Source organism: Lepidochelys kempii, chromosome 1 (assembly GCF_965140265.1).
Source record: "Lepidochelys kempii isolate rLepKem1 chromosome 1, rLepKem1.hap2, whole genome shotgun sequence".
Taxonomy (NCBI): domain Eukaryota; kingdom Metazoa; phylum Chordata; order Testudines; family Cheloniidae; genus Lepidochelys; species Lepidochelys kempii.
Window position 1 is genome coordinate 192639735 of NC_133256.1, and position 20436 is coordinate 192660170.

The following is a 20436-nucleotide window of genomic DNA, read 5'->3' on the forward strand; positions in this document are numbered from 1 at the left end:
GTGAGAAAAAAATGTTAAAGCTATTCTTATCTACAAGTTTATTTATATCCAATAACAAAAGAAGAGCAGACAAATCTGCTCTCTGTACTTGGGCTTGTTATTAAGCTACTGTACTGGTTAAAAGGGGCAGAAGTAACACCATAAATAGATTTAGTCAGCACCACAGAATTGTTTCAACCTTTGATTTTCATGAAGGCATGATTTCCTTTTACAGAATCTGATATTTGTCCTTTTAAAAGAGTTGTCTTCATGTATAACACCACCACGTGTCGTCCTACTCCTTATCCACTGAGCTGGAAAGACCAGGAGCATGAGGAGTGCACGGGTAAGCATGATCCACGCACGTTTGTACAGAAAAGTGTAAAGTCATGGCAGTTGACATACACTGAAGAGTGCAGAGTGTCGACAGGGAGAGTAGAAGAAAGCCCCAGAATGACGACCTGACCCAAAGCAACAAAGAGACAAATCAATCAACAGAACTGTTTCCTAAGGGGTGTGGAGCTGATGAGCAGCAAAGAAAAGTTGAAAAGGGTTAAGCAAAGCCAGGCTTGGAAAAGCAGAGGCAGGCAGAGGGAAAGGTGAGGGCTTAAATCCTGGCTCCCTAAAATCAATGAGGTTAGGATTTCACCCCAAGGCTCCAGCAGGACTGAATATTGGCGCAGGGCTCCATGCTAGCAGATCCCAATGAAGGGCCAAGCCCTAAAAGATGAAAAAAATTGCTTTTGGAATGACCAAAGGGGTGATTTCAGCTAGGAGGTTATTGGGATATGTGGCACATTATAAATTAGTACAGAGGTTTATACTACTATACTCTAAGTTTGCATCTTATACCAACACTGCATAGAAAAGTACAGCTCAGCAGTGTCAGACAGATTGCTGAGCACTGGAGCAGATATTCTGCACAGAAGCAGTGACTAAGGAAGCCACAGAAATAGGTTATGCGCTTTACAAATATTACACAGAATGAAGAATGTGTTTTGTTTATGATCCTCTTTCTACCATCCCTTCTAATCAGCTCATCACAACTAAACAAAATTGAAGCAACCCCCTCAATGGGTATTGGTTTCATGAAAACATCTGTTCTCAAATGGAAACTGAAAGACATGGACTTCAGGGATAGGGAAAGGAAACTCTTCTCTGTCCCCTCATTCTGGGTTCCATTTTTCCCCACTTCCCTCTCACATAGCCAGTTGCAATAGTCACTAGTTTCAGAGTAACAGCTGTGTTAGTCTGTATTCGCAAAAAGAAAAGGAGTACTTGTGGCACCTTAGAGACTAACCAATTTATTTGAGCATGAGCTTTCGTGAGCTACAGCTCACTTCATCGGATGCATACTGTGAGAAAACCTGGATTTGTGCTGGAAATGGCTCAACTGGATGATCACTTTAGATAAGCTATTACCAGCAGGAGAGTGGGGTGGGAGGAGGTATTGTTTCATGGTCTCTGTGTATATAATGTCTTCTGCAGTTTCCACAGTATGCATCCGATGAAGTGAGCTGTAGCTCACAAAAGCTCATGCTCAAATAAATTGGTTAGTCTCTAAGGTGCCACAAGTACTCCTTTTCTTTTTGCGAATAGTCACTAGATCATCCTTCAGCAGCGATCATGGATAAAGTGGAGTAAAGGCGAAAACAGGTCATTTTTGTGACATACTATGGCCCAACAGTAAGAAAGTCTTGATTCCATGAAAAATTCCTTCATGTTAATCTATTTAGTTGGTTGATGAGCTAATTACAGATGCAGTTTGTATTGTAGGTGAGTATATTAGCATGCGATTGACAATTACCTAGGGAGGTTGTGGAATCTCCATCACTGGAGGTTTTTAAGAACAGGTTAGACAAACACTTGTGCGGGATGGTCTTGATCATACTTAGTCCTGCCTCAGTGCAGGGGAATGGACTAGATGACTTATTGAGGTCCCTTCCCGTCCTACATTTCTATGATTCCATGAGTCTAAGAACCAAAACTCTTGGACTCAAATAAACAAACAAAACAAGGAAGAAATACTAAGATGATGATATCAGGTCCAGACCCCAGGGTGCAAGTGTTACCCTTGTTATCAGTATTGTAGAGGCCAAGGAAGGAGCCAGTCATGGAGATCAAATAATCGTTCACTCTCACGGGAGTAAAACATATTTTAGGAAACTGCTTCCTATGGGGAAAACGTTCAGACGTACCTTAGCCATACACACAGCTTGTGTACTCTGGTGTCCTTCAGTGGGTGGGTGTAGTTAAATAGCAGAGCTGGAGGTGTGTCACAACAGGCAAAAAAGGAATCAGCTCATTAGGGATTGGCACTTCGGGGCAAATGAAAGAAAAGGTGACTGGAGAAGAAAGCTATTTTGAATGATGTGCTGAATGCCCTGCTTATCCTGCTTGTTTTGATTACTCGACATATCAGGCCTGAAACACCTCTTGTTTAGACTGTTATAAATCAAGATTAACTCAATTTGAAGTTAACGGCTTTACAACAAACTGATGTAACGCCATTGTCTTCAACTGAAACAAGCAATGTATGTGATTTCTTAAGTATTTAAGGCCTGATTAAGAAATAGTTACTTTTTAAAAAAAAATTTATTTAAGAAAAAATGACATAATCTGTCATGTCCTAGCATCCTGGGAACCATTCTGTCACACTGAAGCCTACTTACTGAATTTTTAGTGGCAGTTTATGGAGCACTGATCTGATACTGTGAAAACTTCTCTAACTACTGGTCACTAAGAATACATGGGAAGTCTATCATGTGCGCTACAAAGCTATGGACATTTGTCCAAGAGAAAAACAGAATGTTCTTAAACAAGCTTTCTCTGGCCTATGTGCTATCATTATTACTTCTCGTGTGTATCACAGTCAGACCTAGACTCCTCAACCAAGACTGGGGCCCCATTGTGCTGGGTACTGTACAAACACACAGTAAGTGACAGTCCCTGCTCTGATGAATGGTCTATAACAACAAGATAGACAGAGGGTGGAAGGAGAACCAGAGGTACAGAGAAGTGAAGACAGCTGCACACAATTGGTCAGTGGAAAAGGCAAGAATAGATTCTAGGTCTCCTAAGTCCCAATCTGGTGCCATATCCACTAGATCAGTGGAGTTCAACTTTTCCAGATGACTGTACCCCTTTCAGGAGTCTGATTTGTCTTGTGTACCCCCAAGTTTCACCTCACTTAAGAACTATGTGCTTACAAAATCAGACAAACATACAAAAAAGTGTCACAGCACACTATTAATTACTTTCTTATTTTTACCACATACTTATAAAATAAATCAATTGGAATATAAATATAGTACTTACATTTCAGTGTATAATATATAGAGCTGTATAAACAAGTCATTGTATGAAATTTTAGCTTGTACTGAGTTTTGCTAATGCTTTTTCTGTAGTCTATTGGTAAAACTAGGCAAATATCTAGATGAGTATGCGTACCGCTGGTTGAGAACCACTGGACTGGACCCATTGTGCTTCTCCAATTCATTTGAAAAATGCTTGAGTTCTAACGCAGGAAAAAAGTACCCCTCAGAACTATCTCTATAATTTTCTTCTATAATTTTTGTAAGGCTTTTCACTATATGTGCTTCACTTAATGTGCTTCTTTATTAGAAGCATGCACGAGACCCCATTCACAGACATGCACATCTGACAGTTTCTCAGGTCAGTATTTGATAGATGACCTGCTATATACAGACTGTTACGTCTGCAAAGGTTGCTATCTGGTCAGCTGTTAACTTAAAGGCAAATCTGGGAAGCAAACAGTGGGTCTAGGCTCCAGAGCTTGCCACTACTCATGGCAATACCCTCACTACATCACAGGATAAGTTTGGGATCCAGCTTAACGAAGTTAGCCTTGGTGGGGCAGTTATCTTTTACATGGTTAAAATTCTCTTGCACATGGTTGGGTCCGGCTTGCTTCATATCCCTGCCTCACATGATCTGCAGTATCCCAGAATCCACTTCCAGCCAGCGTGGCCAATACTTGAGCTACTCATCTCTGTTGATCTGATACATTTGTTGGCAGCACAATCACCGCTCAGTAGAGCTGACTGAAATTAGGAATTTCTATTCCTTGGGAACTTGCAAAATTTCAGGGGGTTTTGTTGTTGTTCTGAACTGGAATGAAACGTGGAAAGTTTGAAATTTTTTTTTTGTTCAGATCAAACCTTTTAATTTTGAGACTTTTTAATATATAATCTTTTAATTGTATATAATTTTAAAATATACAAATCTGGAAACAAAATATCTAAGTGTTCCATTCCCCTGTTGAAATGCTTCCCTTCAATTATTTCCCCTCCAGACAACATTATGTCAAAATCAACATGTTCCCGGGTTTTGATTTTGTTGAATTGATGTTTTTCAATGGAATAATTGCTCTGAAGGAAAATTTTTGACCAGCTCTACCTCTTGGTATCTCAGTGCCAGCCCACAATGGACCTGTGCTGACTCACCCAATAGCTGCAAGTGAATTTAGTATTCATGGAAATGAGGAACTGTTAGCTGTGGTTTGGCCAGACACAAGGTATGCCTACACTTCGAGATCGGGGTGTGAGATCCAGCTCAAAGAGACACATCCAATAAAAATAAAGCTAGCTACAGTACACACCTATCTGAGAACCTAGCATGTATTTGGAGCAACTAGCTCCTCCTCCTGTGCTCTATTTTTAGCACACTAGCTTGACTGGTGCTTGCATGAGTATGTCTCCTCAAGCTGAGAATCACACCACTAGCTGGAAGTATAAATGTACCCATGGGATAGGCAAGTGCAAGTGCTTATAATCTTACCCAGAGGGCTCTGCCAGCACTACTCATACCTGACCTGTAACACACCTGAAATTGTATTGCTGGTCTTCTCTTGAGACAAGAGACTGGAAAAATTCAAGGCTTTCCAACTGTGCTTTGCAAAAACGGAGATGAGAATGAGACCAACTTGCTAACAAAGCCAAGGGCAGAATTCAACTTTTCACTATTTGACTATGGAACATATCCCATGATACCCAGACAAATGAGTAGGTCAATAAAGCACCGAACAGTGTGTTCTGTTGCTAGAAATCAGGGAAGTTACTGCTGATTACCACCACCAATTAGCAGTTGGTTCCCAAAACGTGCTGCGTCACAAACCACCAGATTACTGTGTTATAGTATTGGTTCATTTGTTCTTGGTCAGACTTGTAGATATCTCAGATACAAACTATACAGTTGCAATTAGCAACGATCAGGCCTCAGTAAATATTATGGACAAATGGCTAATTTTGCCAGAACCTGCTCGGCCCATCTCTACCTACATAAATACAAAATCAATACTATATTGGGCATGCTCTGTAAACAACATCATAAACAGTTCTGTTCCATGTATTGTAATTTGGCTGCTTGTGAGTCATACAAACAGCACAAAACTACGTATGTTTGAACAAGGTACTTAGATTGGCAAAAGTAGTTAGTTACTGCCACCAGCACAGTGATCAGACAGTACGAGTTATTCTCATTTTACCAGTGTATTCAGCATCTTATTGCCTCAGCTCTGCAGAACAGAATTATTGGCAATCATTCCTCCTTTCCTGATGCACTTATATTCACATACATTATAAATACCACGGGTCAAAGAATTAGCCCTAAAGGATACTCACCCACCCTACACAAACTGCGCATACGCACACAAACTGCAGCAGAACATGACACAACTGGAAGTTTCTGCTCATGAGAGATTGAGTACTGGACTTAAAAGGGTTCAGAATGGAGGCATCACTGCAGAAATGTTTTATTTCCAGAGTGAGAACGTGCTAAATCAATGAATAAAAGGAAAAAAGGAAAAACAAAACCTGTGAAAGTCCTGGCGATAACCAACTTTGTCATGATGAAGAAAGCAACAATGACTCCACATTCCTCACATGTAGGCAAGCATGCTGAGGTAAGAAAATAACTCCTGAACCCAGCACAGCAGCTATTACGGATTATGAATGTACCTCAGAAAGCACCTTACCTTTGTTGGATTTTGGTTGTTCCGCTGGGCAGCTTCCAACCTTCTTCTTTTTCCTTGGAACAGATACGCTTTTCCGGTCAAACGTAATGGGACTGTACTGAGGGAGGCTGTTGAATTTTTTTTCAAATTCTTCTTCCAATTTTGCTAAACTAAAGAAAAGGAGGGAAAAAAACAAAATCAATCACATGGTTCACACAGATAAAGTTAAAAACAGGTTCTGGGTCGATAAGCTTCAGTGGTACTTTTATACCTGAACTCATCACAGTTAGGTCATTTTATATATACACTACATTTTAAAAAAATTGAACGACTGTGTTTGGCATTCAGTCCTGATCTGTCACGTGAGGGAGATTAATCGATCAGAAAAGGAGGACAAAGAAACACTGAAAAAGAGTGCCACCAATGTCAGTGAGTAAATAATACTGGATTATGAACAAAAAGGTTTTCTGAAAAAGGCAACTTATTTTTTTAAAAGATTTTCTCCTTTTTATTTATAAAGGGAGCCTTTATATTAAAGCTCTAATTGGTTTCTCACACACACACACACACACACACACACCCCCTCACACCCTCCCTCAATGCCCCTCCCCCCCGCCAAAACTATGAGGAAAAACAATTTACAAAAGCCAAGCAAGCAATAAACAACCAAACTACTTAATATACACAGCTCTTCAATAAGGCTTCTGGGAAGAACCGAGGGCATTGGGCTAGGGATGCAGCAGGACTGGACTGGCTGCTGCATTTATCTGGTGATATATTAATTATTTTATTACACAGAGCCAACTGCATGATACTTTAATTGCTTGTAAATGTATCTGTTGTTAGGGTGACTAGAGCTCCTGTACATATGTTCATAGAATATCAGGGTTGGAAAGGACCTAAGGAGGTCATCTAGTCCAACCCCTTGCTCAAAGCAGGACCAATCCCCAATTTTTGGCACAGATCCCTAAATGGCCCCCTCAATGATTGAACTCACAACCCTGGGTTTAGCAGGCCAATGCTCAAACCACTGAGCTATCCCTCCCCTGAGCTTGTGTGGTTTTTGTTGTTAATAATAAACTGGTGCTGACATGAGAAGTCTGAGTTTTCCTAGCTCTAATTTTCCTTGCTATAAAAGACCAGCAGACAATGAGAGTAAACATGAATGCTTAGTGAGACTGCCTCTAAGCACTGTGTGCCTGGAAGAAAGGCAGAAGCGTGAGTTTTTCAGTTTTCTCTGAAACAGCTCTCAAATGAAGCATCATTACAGGCAACGAAACTCGCAAATTGGAGTTGATTTACTTATCCCCGTAACCATTATTCTGTATTTTTGTTAGAAACGTATTTCATCTTTCTCTGATGTTCAATCAGAGCCACGTAGAAGAGCAGTGGTTTCAGTTACAAAACACAGATTTCGTTCGCAGCAACTGTTTTGTCAGTAAAAGCAACAGGCCGTGCTGCGACCATGCTACTTTGTACATGGGTATCTAGACATCCATGAAGTAAGTAGAGCTGTTGCTTTGATGACTGACATATGCTCTCCCCTCCCTGTACTATTTCCTTTCCCAACTCCCACCACACCTGCCTATGGTCCCGGGGGGAGGGTGCAGGTCTAACAAGCAAACCCAACTTTGACAGCAGAAGAGCCATCGTCACAGACAATTTATAGCATGTGGGACGTGGAAGAAGCAGCGAGTGCTGCCATCACTAAGCCAGTGATTTTAATTATTAAAAAAGCAATTATAGTGTCATAAACATACAGAGGTTTACAAACATATAGACAGACATTAGCTGGCCTGAGGAGTTTGCAACCTAAGGCCCCGATCCTGTAATGACGTTCACATAGGCAGACCCCTGCACTGGTACAGGGCCTGGGACTACCTCTGCAGAGCTCATGACAGGACAGGAGCTAAGACAGACAAGACAAACATGGCATGTAACAGTAGGGAGTGGCCACTGGAGAAGGCGGTAGGGAGGATACCTGGATAGGGTTGACAACTTTGTAATATTTAAAAACCAGACACTTTCCCCCGAAGCCCTACCCCTGTTCGCTCCTCTTTCCCTGCTGTTCCCTGTTGCTCCTCCCCCTCTCCCCAACCTCTGCCCGGATCAGGAGGGACTCATCCGCGGAGCCGGGGCTGGGAGTTGCAGCCACCTGTCGCAGGTAAGAGGCTGCCCCAGGTAAGCAGGGGCTGGTGCAGGTGATGACTCAGTGCCTCCCCCACCCGCAGTAACCAGACTTTGGGTGTCTGGTCAGTAGATCTGACACAGTCAGGTCCCCTTTTCGAGCGGACTTTCCGGTCAAAAACCAGGCACCTGGCAACCCTATACCTGGAATCAGTACATTTTAAAAAGAATTAATATGAAGAAGGCAGAGGTTACCTGGCAGACAAGAAGAGGGAGATTGTTCCCATGGTAATGGGCAACTAATGCAAGAAAAGGTACAAATCTGAGTCTGGGAGAAGAAGGAAGTTGCAAGGCGAGAAGGGTGGGAGGAACAAGGTGTGCGGGGCTGGGGGAGGAGGAAATAAGAGGAGAGATGTAGGTATGCAGAGCCTTGAAGAGGAATGTTTAATATATAGGTCTGATCTACACTTAAAGATTGGATTGACCCAGCTATGCCATTCAGGGCTGTGAAAAATTTTGTATCCTGAGCATCACAGTTAGGTTGATTTAACCCCCAGTGCAGACACGGCTACGTCAGTGAAAGGATTCTTTCATTGATCTAGCTACCGCCTCACGGAGAGGTGCATTAATTACATCGACAGAAAACCCCCTTCAGCCAACGTAGGAAGCAACTACACTACCGAGTGACAGAGGTAGAGCTGCAGCACCACGGGTGCGCTGCTGTGGTGGAGACATACCCATAGTTTCTTGAACTGTTAGTAAAAATCTTAAATCCGTGTATTATAAAGATTTCTTCTATCAGAACTGGTTGAATAATAGTAATGAACAACACTGCTGAGTCAGGAAATAAGTTATCCTCACATATATATCTTCATTATCTAACCAGTTGTACAGATGGTAGCACAATATTTGTCAAATACATTATTCAAAACTTTTAACTGGCAAACTCTGAATAAATTATTTGCATCTACATTTTTTAGATTAGCTGAGGGGCTGTGGAATTCATCATCTTCTCAAACTGACTTAAAGTTTTAATGGAATTAAATAAATGGAAAGCTGGTTAACTTTTTAATGGAACATTGTGCAGTATGAGAAGATCTTTACAAAATCTCGGTATCACTGACGAGGACAGTATGTACTGAGAATAATAAAAGTGCAGCATTACTTTGCGAAGTGTATACCAGGTAATAACACCACCTTGAGATTTGCAATATTTAATGTCCTTGCTCTAAGTGCATTACAACTAAATTTCAGATACATTAGGTTATGAAAAATGTTACTATAAACCTACACAAAAGAAACATATTAAAACTTTAAGCCTGAAATATGAAGAGAATCTATTCCCTTTAATCCAATTTATTCCCTCTGAATTCAGATAATTAGAAATATCCAAGGATTTGCAAAGTATGAATGGCTAAATAGATTTTTCACCACTATCGCTGAAGTTAAGTAAATCTGTTAGTGCTATGAGGAGAATTGCTATTCATATTCCTGAGAGCCACTTCTGTGTAGATCTGCAAAAGCATTAATTTTTAAGAGTAATTAATAATTATTTCTCTACTGATTATTCCACTGCCTTAACCAGCTTATCTCCTATTCAAGTAGTTGCCTCCTTGACTGATAATGATTTATTTACCCTCCACTGCCTTAGAACAATGCCTACAAAGGAAAATAACAACTCTTGGGTGCTACAATAATAAAAATAATAAATAAGTGAAAGGAGCACTGTCAAATTATCTCCTTTTTGGGGGGTAAAAAGTAACACTTTTTCCAGTTGATGAAGCGCCTACTTAGAACTTTAAATAATGTTTCTTTGAAAATTAAATTAACCCTCTACATCACCTCTTAGCTAGGTAAATATTGTGCTTATTTTAGAAATGTGGAAATAATTATTTGATTCCGATTTATATCGGTGTAAATCAGAGTGATCACAATGGAATTAGATTGGTTTAATAATCAGTGAGAAGACAGAATCAAGCCCAGAGAGGTGAGTGCTGAGTGTTTCAGACGCACGCTCTAATTGCGAGTATCTAGCTTGAGACAGCTTGGGCCTGACTTACAGAGGTGGCGAGCAACCGCTGTTCTCATTGGCTTTAACTTCAGTTTGGAGTGCTCAGCACCTTTAACAATCAGGCCTCAAGTGGTCTGAAATGTGGCACTGAAAAATCAGAGTCCATTTTGACAGTTTTGATCTATGCAGCTTGCCTAAAGCTAAACCGAATCAGAGACCAGACCTGGACACAGGATGGTCTGGTTCCCAGTCCTGTGCCCTACATACTATATTATCCTGTTTTTCAGTGGAATGTGCACAGTTATCTACTTTTACTATGACAACCAAATCCATTCCTGTAGATTGGAAACAAATCATGCTTGTGCAAAACTCTGTTCACGTGAGTTACATCAACTTACCCCAGAACAAATTCTTCCTTTGGCTTAGTTTTTTTCAGCTTTTTACTCCCACTCATCCCACTTTGGGAAAAGGCCCAGTTTTCTTCATTCCAGCATCCTTCGTGGTCTGAGGAGTTGCCTTTTCCTGAGCTTCGTTTGCCTAGGAAAGAGGAAAAAGATTCTTACTTTCACCATGGAACCTGTGGCACTGGACTCACAAGGATCCTGTATATCAAGAGTCACTCAACAGTGCAATTTCTGCTGCTCTGCTGACTGACTCTTCACATGTTTCTAAAATGGATTCTGTGCCAACTTAGGTTCCTAAGGATTAAGAAGGTTACCTGGTAGCAACTGGATTTACCCATATTTACTACCTTAAAAGAGCCAACTTTTGGAACCTTCTGCTAAGCTGCAGGACCCCTACAGTGTGGATCTGCAGAGGTATAATGAAGGAGAAAAGGTTTCACAGATTTAATGTAAAGGAAAAGTAACCTCAAGGGTTCTCGCTTCAATTTGGCTGTTCAGATTTTCATCTTCGATTTGCTGCTCAGAGAAATGCTTTTAAATGTATCCTACTGAAAAGATACATCACATATTTTAAACCCAAATTAATCTTTCCATTCAAATTCTGATCATCATCATCATCCACTTTTAACAACGGAGATGCTAAATTTGGAAACTGATGACAGATGTGATCTCCCTACTTCTATCCTGAATGAACGAACTACACACTGTTTCTAGATCCCTCCCCTATTCTTTGGGTGGTGTACCTTATCTGGGGACCAGAATATACACCAGAAAGGAGTGAGAGACACATTACCTCTTAAAGGATTCAGAGTTATGCCTATAGACCAACAGCATTTCTTCATATAGGCAACCAATGCTCTAGTGCAGCTGGTCAGGGTTATATAAAAATGCAAGCCCTGCCCAAACCAGCAGATTGACCTGTTAACACATGTATCTTTAAAGTGAAATGTGCTTTAAAGACTATATCTTGCAATCAGATATGCAGTAAAGGGGAAGGAAATATGTCTACTAATTGAATCAAATAAATCACTGGTTGCGTTACAAGCCCGCACCTAATTAATGGCAGACCAAGAGAGAGATGTTGTTCAAACACAATATAACACCTTTTGATTTATTTTTCTCTCCCTCTGTAAATAAATGGCAAAAATCACCTACCTCTGTCCACATTAGCACGCAGGGACGTGAGCATGCCCTCTGACACCAGAGTCTTATAAAGAGCACCTTTGCAAGATCGCTCTGATTTCCTGGAGCCACAGGTTTCAATCTTTTTATTACAGTCACTGTCTGCTGTTTTGACCTGTCCAGGTAAACTCTGCGGTACCACATCCTCTGTTGGGGTCAATGGTTCTGCTTTTATGTTGTCAGGTACCTCACAAGGCGCCTCCATATTGGCTGTAATACTAAGAAAGTCAGGAGGCTTTGATTCTTTGGTGGTCTCCGAGGATTTCTCCTTTGATGCTCTCTTCTCTTTTGATTTCACTTTTTTCTTTGGTGACTTTGTGTCCAACACACTTCCCTTCATGTTTGAGGCAGGACGGACCTTCTTCCGGGGGATTTCGCCGAATCTCTCTGCACCCCAGTCGCCCTTTGCAACTGCTTCGATAGTATAAATGACACTTTCAATATCAGACTCAGAGGACTGCCTCTTTTTACAAGCCTTCTTAGGGTTGGATTTTTCGTTTGTGTGCCGGTCCAGCTTATTTTTTTTCTTTTTCTTTTTTATCTTTTCTGGTTTGCTCAGCCCCAGGGTATTAAAGTCAGCAAGTGACAGCTCTTGAGAATGACATGTGTGATCCTTTGCACTGGTACTATCATTTATCTCTAAAGTACTGCTGTCTGCTGCCGGATCAGTAAAGTGACTGCATTTTGTAACTTTCTCCGACTCTTCAGTTTTTGTCTTTTCGTCATTTTGATTTTTCACCATCTCAGATTCTTCCACTTTTACTTCCTGTGAGTCTTTCACATTCACCTTCTCCAATTCTTTCACTTTCACTTCCTCTGGAGCTTCTGCTTTCACATCCACTGATGTTTCCACTTTCACCTTCCCAGGTTCTTTCACTTTTACCGCCTCTGATGCAAGGCACATCTAAAACAAGTTTAAAACATCCAATCACCACCAATTAAATGCCACTCTCATTCAATTTAATTATTTTGATTTACAGAAATGCTAGAAAGGGGCACTTATCTAAGGCCCTGATTTAGGAAAGAAGCCCCCTGCATTCAGGACAGTACTTAAAACATCCCCCCATTCAGGATAGTATGCTGTATGATCTCCAGGTCTGAGGGAAAGACACCTGAATCAGGCTGTAGATGCCCATGACATCCTCTGAAAATACACAAATAGTACCATAAATGCAGTGGTACAGTTCGATATAACCCACCATCAGTAAACCAGGTAACCTACAAACTATTCCACCCGCTCCTTATCATTCTGGTTCCTACTTTCAAATACCAGTGAATGAAGAATTTAACCAATTCTTGATACTATCATTTTTTTCTTTATTCAATTTGCAAAACAAAGTAAAAAACCAAAACAAAACCTTTAAATTTCTTTTACATGATACAGAAAAATCCTCTGAAATCACAAGCCTCTTCAACACCAGAAATGTAAAGTGTTACTACCTTGGAGCCAACCTTCCTGGTGATATCAGTAATGGAGGCCGAATCCCTCTATCTACCCACAGAACGGCTACCATAAAGGATGCATTAAGTGCAAGCTTCTCCTAACTGCTCTCCCACTGGTCCTCAGCAGTGACAGAGGGATCAGCGCAGGACCTGACAGGGTAGTTCACAGTCTCCATGCCTTGGCTTCTCTGCTAAGACTGCTAGCAGGGGTAACCACAAGTGTCAGACCAGCTTCCTCTGGGAGGATGTTCAAAACTTTAAGAGAAACACAAACCAAACCAAACCATACAAACAAATGACCACCAACTCCTTTAACAGAGGTCACCAAAAGAACCACTCGAACCACTCCCCTGGGCTGGATTTTAGCCATTGGCCTAGAAGTCTCCATACCTAGTACTAATTTACGAATCCACTGGGCCTCCTGTCACTATGAAACTGAACATTTTATTTTTCTCACACATCTTTTTAAAATCACATAACCTGCTATTTTACCTGCTTTACAGTTCAATAGGTTCAATTTTAGTTAAATCTGTAGAAAATAGAGATCCTTTGGCTGACCTGATTCTTTTTATTATTATTACTTTTGTCAAAGAAAACTTAGCTCATGAGTTCAGATTTGGCTCTAAGGAAGATAGTATCTAAAGAAATCCTGGTAATAATCTCTCATAGTCTGTTTATTTAAATAAACTGAAATTTTCCAAGTTCCTAAGAGGCTTGGAAAATCTCAATCTTAAATCTTTAAAATATCCTGTTCATGTGACAGCAACTCCATTTTTAACCCTTCTTCTCTGCTCTACACCTTTTCTTCTAAAGCTTGTAACATAACCAGCAGAGAAGACTTCGGACTGCTTTAGCTGTGTGGCTATGAAAGGGGTTTTGGGTGTTGTAGGCTATAAACTAACTCATGGCATGTGGTCTTATGATTTGGAAGGTTTAGAAAAAAAGAGAACTTTAAATGTTTCCACAACGGGACCATTCACTGTAACTACTCCTGGAAGGACAGTCTGATGTCAGCTGCAACGTATCAGAACACAGTTCCTCCAGAAGTCATACATGTATTCATCATTTTAATATAATCTGCATGAGAGTAGAAATAAATGGAAGTGACTGAAGCCTTCTAAAACGTATTTGCAATGACAATGTCCTGACCTGAATAAAACCCCAGAAGTGTTCATTAAAAATACTCTGAATACAAATCAGATAAGTCCTCTGCCATCAGAGGTTCTGACTTTTTTACTGTTAACTCAGTAGCACTAAGAGCTTGTGCTTTAATGGTTAGTCTAGGGAAATCTTGATTCTTCGCACCCAAGTGATAATTAGTACGGTTGTTTATAGAAGCATAAATTATGATGGTGCCACTGTTCTGACTGCTAGACTCAGGCAGTCAGCATTATTAGCTTCTCCTCCCCACTGCACCAGTGGTAATTAATCACCAGTATTTTAATATTACCTCTGCCAACTGAAACAACGCTGATGTCCCACACTGCTTTGTTAAGTCAGGAGGGCCTGAATGGGATGTACTTGAGGAAATCTTAAGCAAAAAACAAAGAAGGAAAAAAACATTACTTCTCCAATACATCCTTCCAGTGTGTTGAATTTAAAATTTTTACAAGGGTGACTTTTCCTCCAGCCATACATTCATAAAAGTCCATATTGTGAGAAAAAATTGCATTCACGGTACATCCAAAGGGCTCATTGCTGGATTTTCCTCCTTATAAATAATAATCTAGTGCCCTCAGACAACGCCACTAACAGTGATTTTCGACTTCTGGATTCTTATTAATCAGGGCATCATTTAGGAGAAGGCTGACATAAAGGACAAGTTCTCCTGCTCACGTACATTGTTGTAGCTCCGCTGGCTTCTTGGAGTCAGTGGAACTGCTCTGGTTTACACTAGTGAAGAATCTAGCCCAAACTGTTTCTAAATGTACCTTTCTCCTCTTGTATCAGTTTAGTGCTTATCTTCAGTACTTCAGTGGAGCCTGAGTAAGAAGTGTTGAGGAAGACTCTAAAACACAACCACTTTCTAAACGCATTAGAGCACCAATCCAAGCATCTCAACATGAGGCCTCAACATTCCTGCAAAGCAGGTATTTTTATACTCCAAGAACTCTGATGCCGTCAGTTAGGCTCTATACCAGCCTTGCAATGGCGGAAGGGGATGTACAGCTGCTTCAGTGGAGTGAGGTGCAGAATTTGAAGGGGGGTACAGATCCTATCCCCAAGCAACTCTCCACTCATTTTGGTCTTTCCATCTAACCCCACCACCGGAGCCATGAGAGTTACTTTACAGGACCCCCACCCCAAATCACTACCATAGAAGGAAGAGAGACCAAAAATATCCTACTGGGAGTCAACATCCTTGAGGAGGTTGCATCTATTCACATAATCTCCTAATCACTCTGAATTATTCTTCAATGGCCCTGAGCTGTCAGCTGTTGAGGCTGCAGGGCTCATAAACTATCTCCAGGGTTGTCAGCTATTTGTGGTAGAACCAGACTCCCTGCACTGAGTCACGGAGATGTTGCAAATGCTCACTGTTCTCCTCACCTTAGACTGGAAACAGGATAGAGAGTGATTGTGTAGAGACATAGATCTCTATGGAACCCACGGCTGAGCTGCACGGCTATGGCTTTCCAAGCAGTCATCAGATTGTATCCCTAAAAGTAGCTGCTTCAACCACTACTAGAGTTTACATGAACATATTTGGCTCACTTTTAAATATATTTTTGGCACTGTTTGCATAATACTGACAAAAATCAATCTAAAAGAACAGAGAGATGAAGTTGAGAGTTTGATTCTAATCCATACAAATAAAGAAGAGTGGGGGAAATGCAAGTATGGTCAAACCCGAACAACTTATTGGGCTCCGATGATGGGGTCCCAGAGTCCGGTGATGGGGTCCCAGAGCTCAGGGCTCACTCTGGGTGGGCAGTGGGGAAGCCTGCTCCTCTCCAGCACACAGCACATGATGTTTGGGTTACAATGGTGTGATACAAATGCCTGCCAAATGAACGTGCAGTGATGGGGATCACTCCAGGGGTAGGAACACAACATGTTAGGGCAGCTTCAAATTAATGCCTGATCTGCCCACTCAGTGGTAATTAAAGAATTAAGAAATTCACAAGTTAAACAGAATCTCTCATATTTTATGCGTCCAACTGGGTTCAGGTGTCACAGAGAACACAAAACCAAAACCACACCAAAAAAACCTGTGAGCTTTTCACAGGCTAGCTGATCCTTCAAGGGGACTTAGGCACGGCATCACCTGTGGCAGACCAGTGACCCTCCCAGCTGATCAGCTAGGAATCAGATGGCCTTGTTTATCTGGTAGATTCAGAAGAAGGGAAGCTCCCAGGCAGATGGCCTGGAGGAGGACTGAGGAGGATTCCAGGAGGGAGTCTATCTGGCCTCTGTGACTGGCCCTGGAAGAAGGGAGATTCCCAGAGGGGAAAAGCCCAGACAGTCAGCTCTCTCTGTAGGAGAGTGGGAAAGAACCGACCGTGGAGTCGGGAAGGGCAGAAGACTTTTTATGTTGCTCTTGGGATTATTTACTAAGTTTGCTACCAGCACCTCACAAGGTGGTGCGTGGGGGACGGGTCACTTGCAGGTTTACACTAGTGTAGATGGTGGATTCTCTGTAACTTTAAGTCTTTAAAACATGATTTGAGGACATCAGTAACTCAGCCAGAGGTTAGGGGTCTATTACAGGAGTGAGTGGGTGGGTGCGGTTCTGTGGCCTGCAGTGTGCAGGAGGTCAGACTAGAGGATCATGATGGTCCCTTCTGGGCTTAAAGTCTATGACAGTTTCCTCAGAAGGCTAGTAGAAAAACAGAGGCAAGGTGAATAGTGCCGTAGTGGGCACAAGCGCAGGCTATTCAGGCTGACCCAGCCAGAGCATCTTAAGAAGGATTTGTGCAGAATTTTTATAAATTTAAGTTGGAGTCTGTACCTTACCTTTAGTTTGTATATTAAATTAGGTTTGAATGGACCTACTTAAATAATCATCGAGAGAAAGCGCATGGATGTTTGTTTCAGATCCAAGTTTCTCGCTGCCAGACTCAGTCTCCTCTTCTGCTTCAATTGTGCTACAACTCTGCACTTCTGTGGGCAAGCATATGGACTTTCCTATGACTCCTAAGGATTTGTTTCTTAAGAGGTGCCAGACCTTCACCTAGTGGTGATATGCAAACATCAGGCCTGATTCAACAGTGTTACTCCAGTGCCATGCTGGTGTAACTCCAGTGAAATCAGGCTCACTATTATTAAAGGGGTACAACATTAAGATCACGTGCAGAATGCTGCCATTATAATAAGCAAAGGAAGGGGATAGTTCAACACATTTTCCCCACCCCCCACTGTTCCTCAGACGTTCTTGTCAACTGCTGGAAATTGCCCACCTTGATTATCACTACAAAAGGTTCCCCCCTCCCCCCCCACTCTCCTGCTGGTATTGGCTCATCTTAAGTGATCACTCTCCTTACAGTGTGTATGGTAACACCCATCGTTTCATGTTCTCTGTGTATATAAATCTCCTCACTGTATTTTCTACTGAATGCATCCGATGTAGTGAGCTGTAGCTCACGAAAGCTTATGCTCAGATAAATTTGTTAGTCTCTAAGGTACCACTAGTACTCCTTTTCTTTTTGCGAATACAGGCTGCTACTCTGAAACCTGTCGCACTTCTAGTGTTCACAAGCTTTTTTGGCTTGTTTTCAGAGCTGCAAAGGTCACATCCCCCTACAGATCACTAGCTCCTGCTAACTGATCACCCTAGCATGCACTCTGCTGGAGCCTAGGGACTGCCTAAAGGGTAAGGCAAATCTCTTCTTTCCACTCATGCATATTTCTTTAAAATTTATCTTTTTAGTATCCTTATTTTCTAACTAAGAAGGAACAAAACATTACTGTTATGCAGTCAGGGGTAAAAAAACCCCACGATACGTGGGTCCAAATTCTAGAGTTTTTTCAATGGTTCTAGCTTCTAGATTTCTCTCCAGCAGAATGAGTGTTGGGATGCCACTGGATGGGAGTCAGCGAACCATTCTGGGCATTGAAATCTGCAAGCTGTGGTCTTGCATAGTAAACAAACAATATGCTGAAATGTTCCCTTTTCCTTATTTATCTGAGGGAACCCAGCACACATCCTTTAATTTGTAGATTCTTGACATATTAAAACAAAAATATCCAAGCCAAACTTCAAGGGGATGGGGTATGTTTTATCAACAACGAACAAACTGACATTTCAGATGCATCAAGGAGTTCCAGTAGCGCCTGGAATACCTAAATCTCAGCGAGTTTACTTATCATGGCCCAATACTCACATGGTAATTTTAATCTTGGATACGGATTGCAGTCCCCACTCTTTATAAAGAGCCTCACATTCCTCAAAACCTGCTTCTTGCTTCCTAAATTGGGCCACAAATCAGGAAAGGATTCCCCATGCGTAAGTCCTATTAAAGTCACATACTGAAGTGTGACTATATACTTTTCTGAATCAGGACCTTGGTATCCGCAGTGACAAATCATCTACACCTTCTCTTGCCGTACCTGTTGTGCTGAATTGTGTTTTTGTCAGAGCTGTACTGTGAGTTCTCCAGGGCAGGAATCTGATCCTGCTTTCTAAGGGACCATGTATATTTACAACATAAATGAATTAAAAAAATGTCAGCGGTAAGTATCCCCTATGACAGCAACTCAGGCTTCCTTTTTTTGTTTGCTAAAGCTGAGTTTGCTAAAGCTGAGTTTGGTGCTAGAGTTTGCTAAAGCTGAGTTTGGTGCTAGACTAACTTGTGAAGCCCAAGTGTTTTGGGGAAAATATGCACACATGTTCACATCATGATGGTAACAGGAACCTTACCTCTGCCAGCTGGAAGAGTGCGGACTTCCCACAGTGCTTAACAGGCTCAGGACTCCCCAGCTGTGAAGTATTTGATGAGATCTACATTTTGAACAAACAGAAGAGAGAACATTTCAGGGTCACTGGGGAAAGAGGCGGGGGGGAAGGCTAACTGTCCCTCAACTTCTCTTGGGATATTGCAGACAGTCAGTATAAACACTGGGCCCCAAATTAGGAAAGCATCCCTATTCAGGAAGCACTTACGCATGTGCTGAAGTTCCATGAAAGTCAACAGGACATAAGCGTGTGCCTAAGTTTTCTCCTGAATCTGGGCCTATGTGCGTAACCACATTTTTTATTGGATTTGTGACCTCCATAGATGACACATGCTAGCCATGCAGGTTTTTCTACATCACTTCAGTGACCACCTAAGGGACCACACAAAAAACAAACCCCATCTGCTACTTAGCAGAGGCGGGTCTTTTGCTAAAGTATAAAGTTATACTGGAAACTTTGGGGAATCTTTCTGTGTGGTTACTTAAAACAGAGTATTGTTTGTTTGAGATGGGTACAAATTTCAATGTATTCCTTTAAAGTTAAAGGAAAGCTTTCAGTAAGTAAAGTTTTCCAGATCAATAAGGTCTTATTTGCCCTTTAACATAGACACTGTTATTCCTGCCTTAGCAGCTGCCTAGTGGCCCACTTCACAGAACTGTCTTAGTCTGCCTGTTACAGGTGGCACAGCAAAGAGACCATTTTAACCTAATGGCAGTCACACTGCTCAGAGAGCATCAGTGTTCATTGTGCTGTCCCAACCTTGGCTTTGTAGAATTAAATGGTATTGTTTGGAATGAGAGACTCCATCCCTTAACACTGGTTTTTCAGGGCACAGGTGTTCCTGAGACAGTTTCTTCATAACACACACATTTATATTCACAGTCTTTTGGGATATACAAGGCCACTCTAATTTTTGGTTGCAAGCTTGTCCACTCCTGGGTCTCAATGTGTTTTTATACACATTTTTCCTTTGGAATAGATTACTTTACTTTGCAGTTTCAAGGGGATACACTGGAATTAAAAAACAAAACACCCATTTTACTGCCATTCATTCACCATACACCTATGTTTAAAATACACACAAACATTATTTTTGTTTAATGTTTATTAATAGTTATTACTTCTATTACAGTAGCTCCTGGTGGTCCAGTCAAAACTGGGTCTCTATTGTGCGAGGCACTGTATAGCCATGGTCCCAGCCCCAAAGAGTTTCTAGTCTAAAACCCTGATCCTGCAATGAGCTCCATAGAGGCAGTCCCCTTAAGCACACAGAGCCTCATTATAGTCAACGAGTGAGCGTACTCAGTGATCCTCCTGCACAGATTGGCTTGCAGGATCCGGGCCTTCGTTTCTTTAATTTCTTCTATAGTAACTTACATTATAAAAATATTAACCACAAGGCAGATCTCCTCAATTCAAC

The 20436-nt window shown here is 41.5% G+C and overlaps 1 protein-coding gene across 8 annotated transcripts in view; it reads right to left on the minus strand.

The window, feature by feature from the left end:
• Nucleotides 1–20436, minus strand: part of BBX (BBX high mobility group box domain containing) — a 199704-nt gene that overhangs the window by 31253 nt on the left and 148015 nt on the right. For 6 of the 8 annotated variants that reach the window (XM_073306528.1, XM_073306518.1, XM_073306497.1 and 3 more), the window contains 5 exons: nt 18981–19061; nt 14571–14651; nt 11651–12581; nt 10490–10628; nt 5975–6123 (listed from right to left, as the gene is read on the minus strand). In XM_073306528.1, coding sequence (XP_073162629.1) covers nt 5975–6123; nt 10490–10628; nt 11651–12581; nt 14571–14651; nt 18981–19061 — 1381 coding nt within the window. The remainder of the gene's footprint in view (nt 1–5974; nt 6124–10489; nt 10629–11650; nt 12582–14570; nt 14652–18980; nt 19062–20436) is intronic. The other 2 variants (XM_073306538.1, XM_073306507.1) reach the window with 1 other exon arrangement.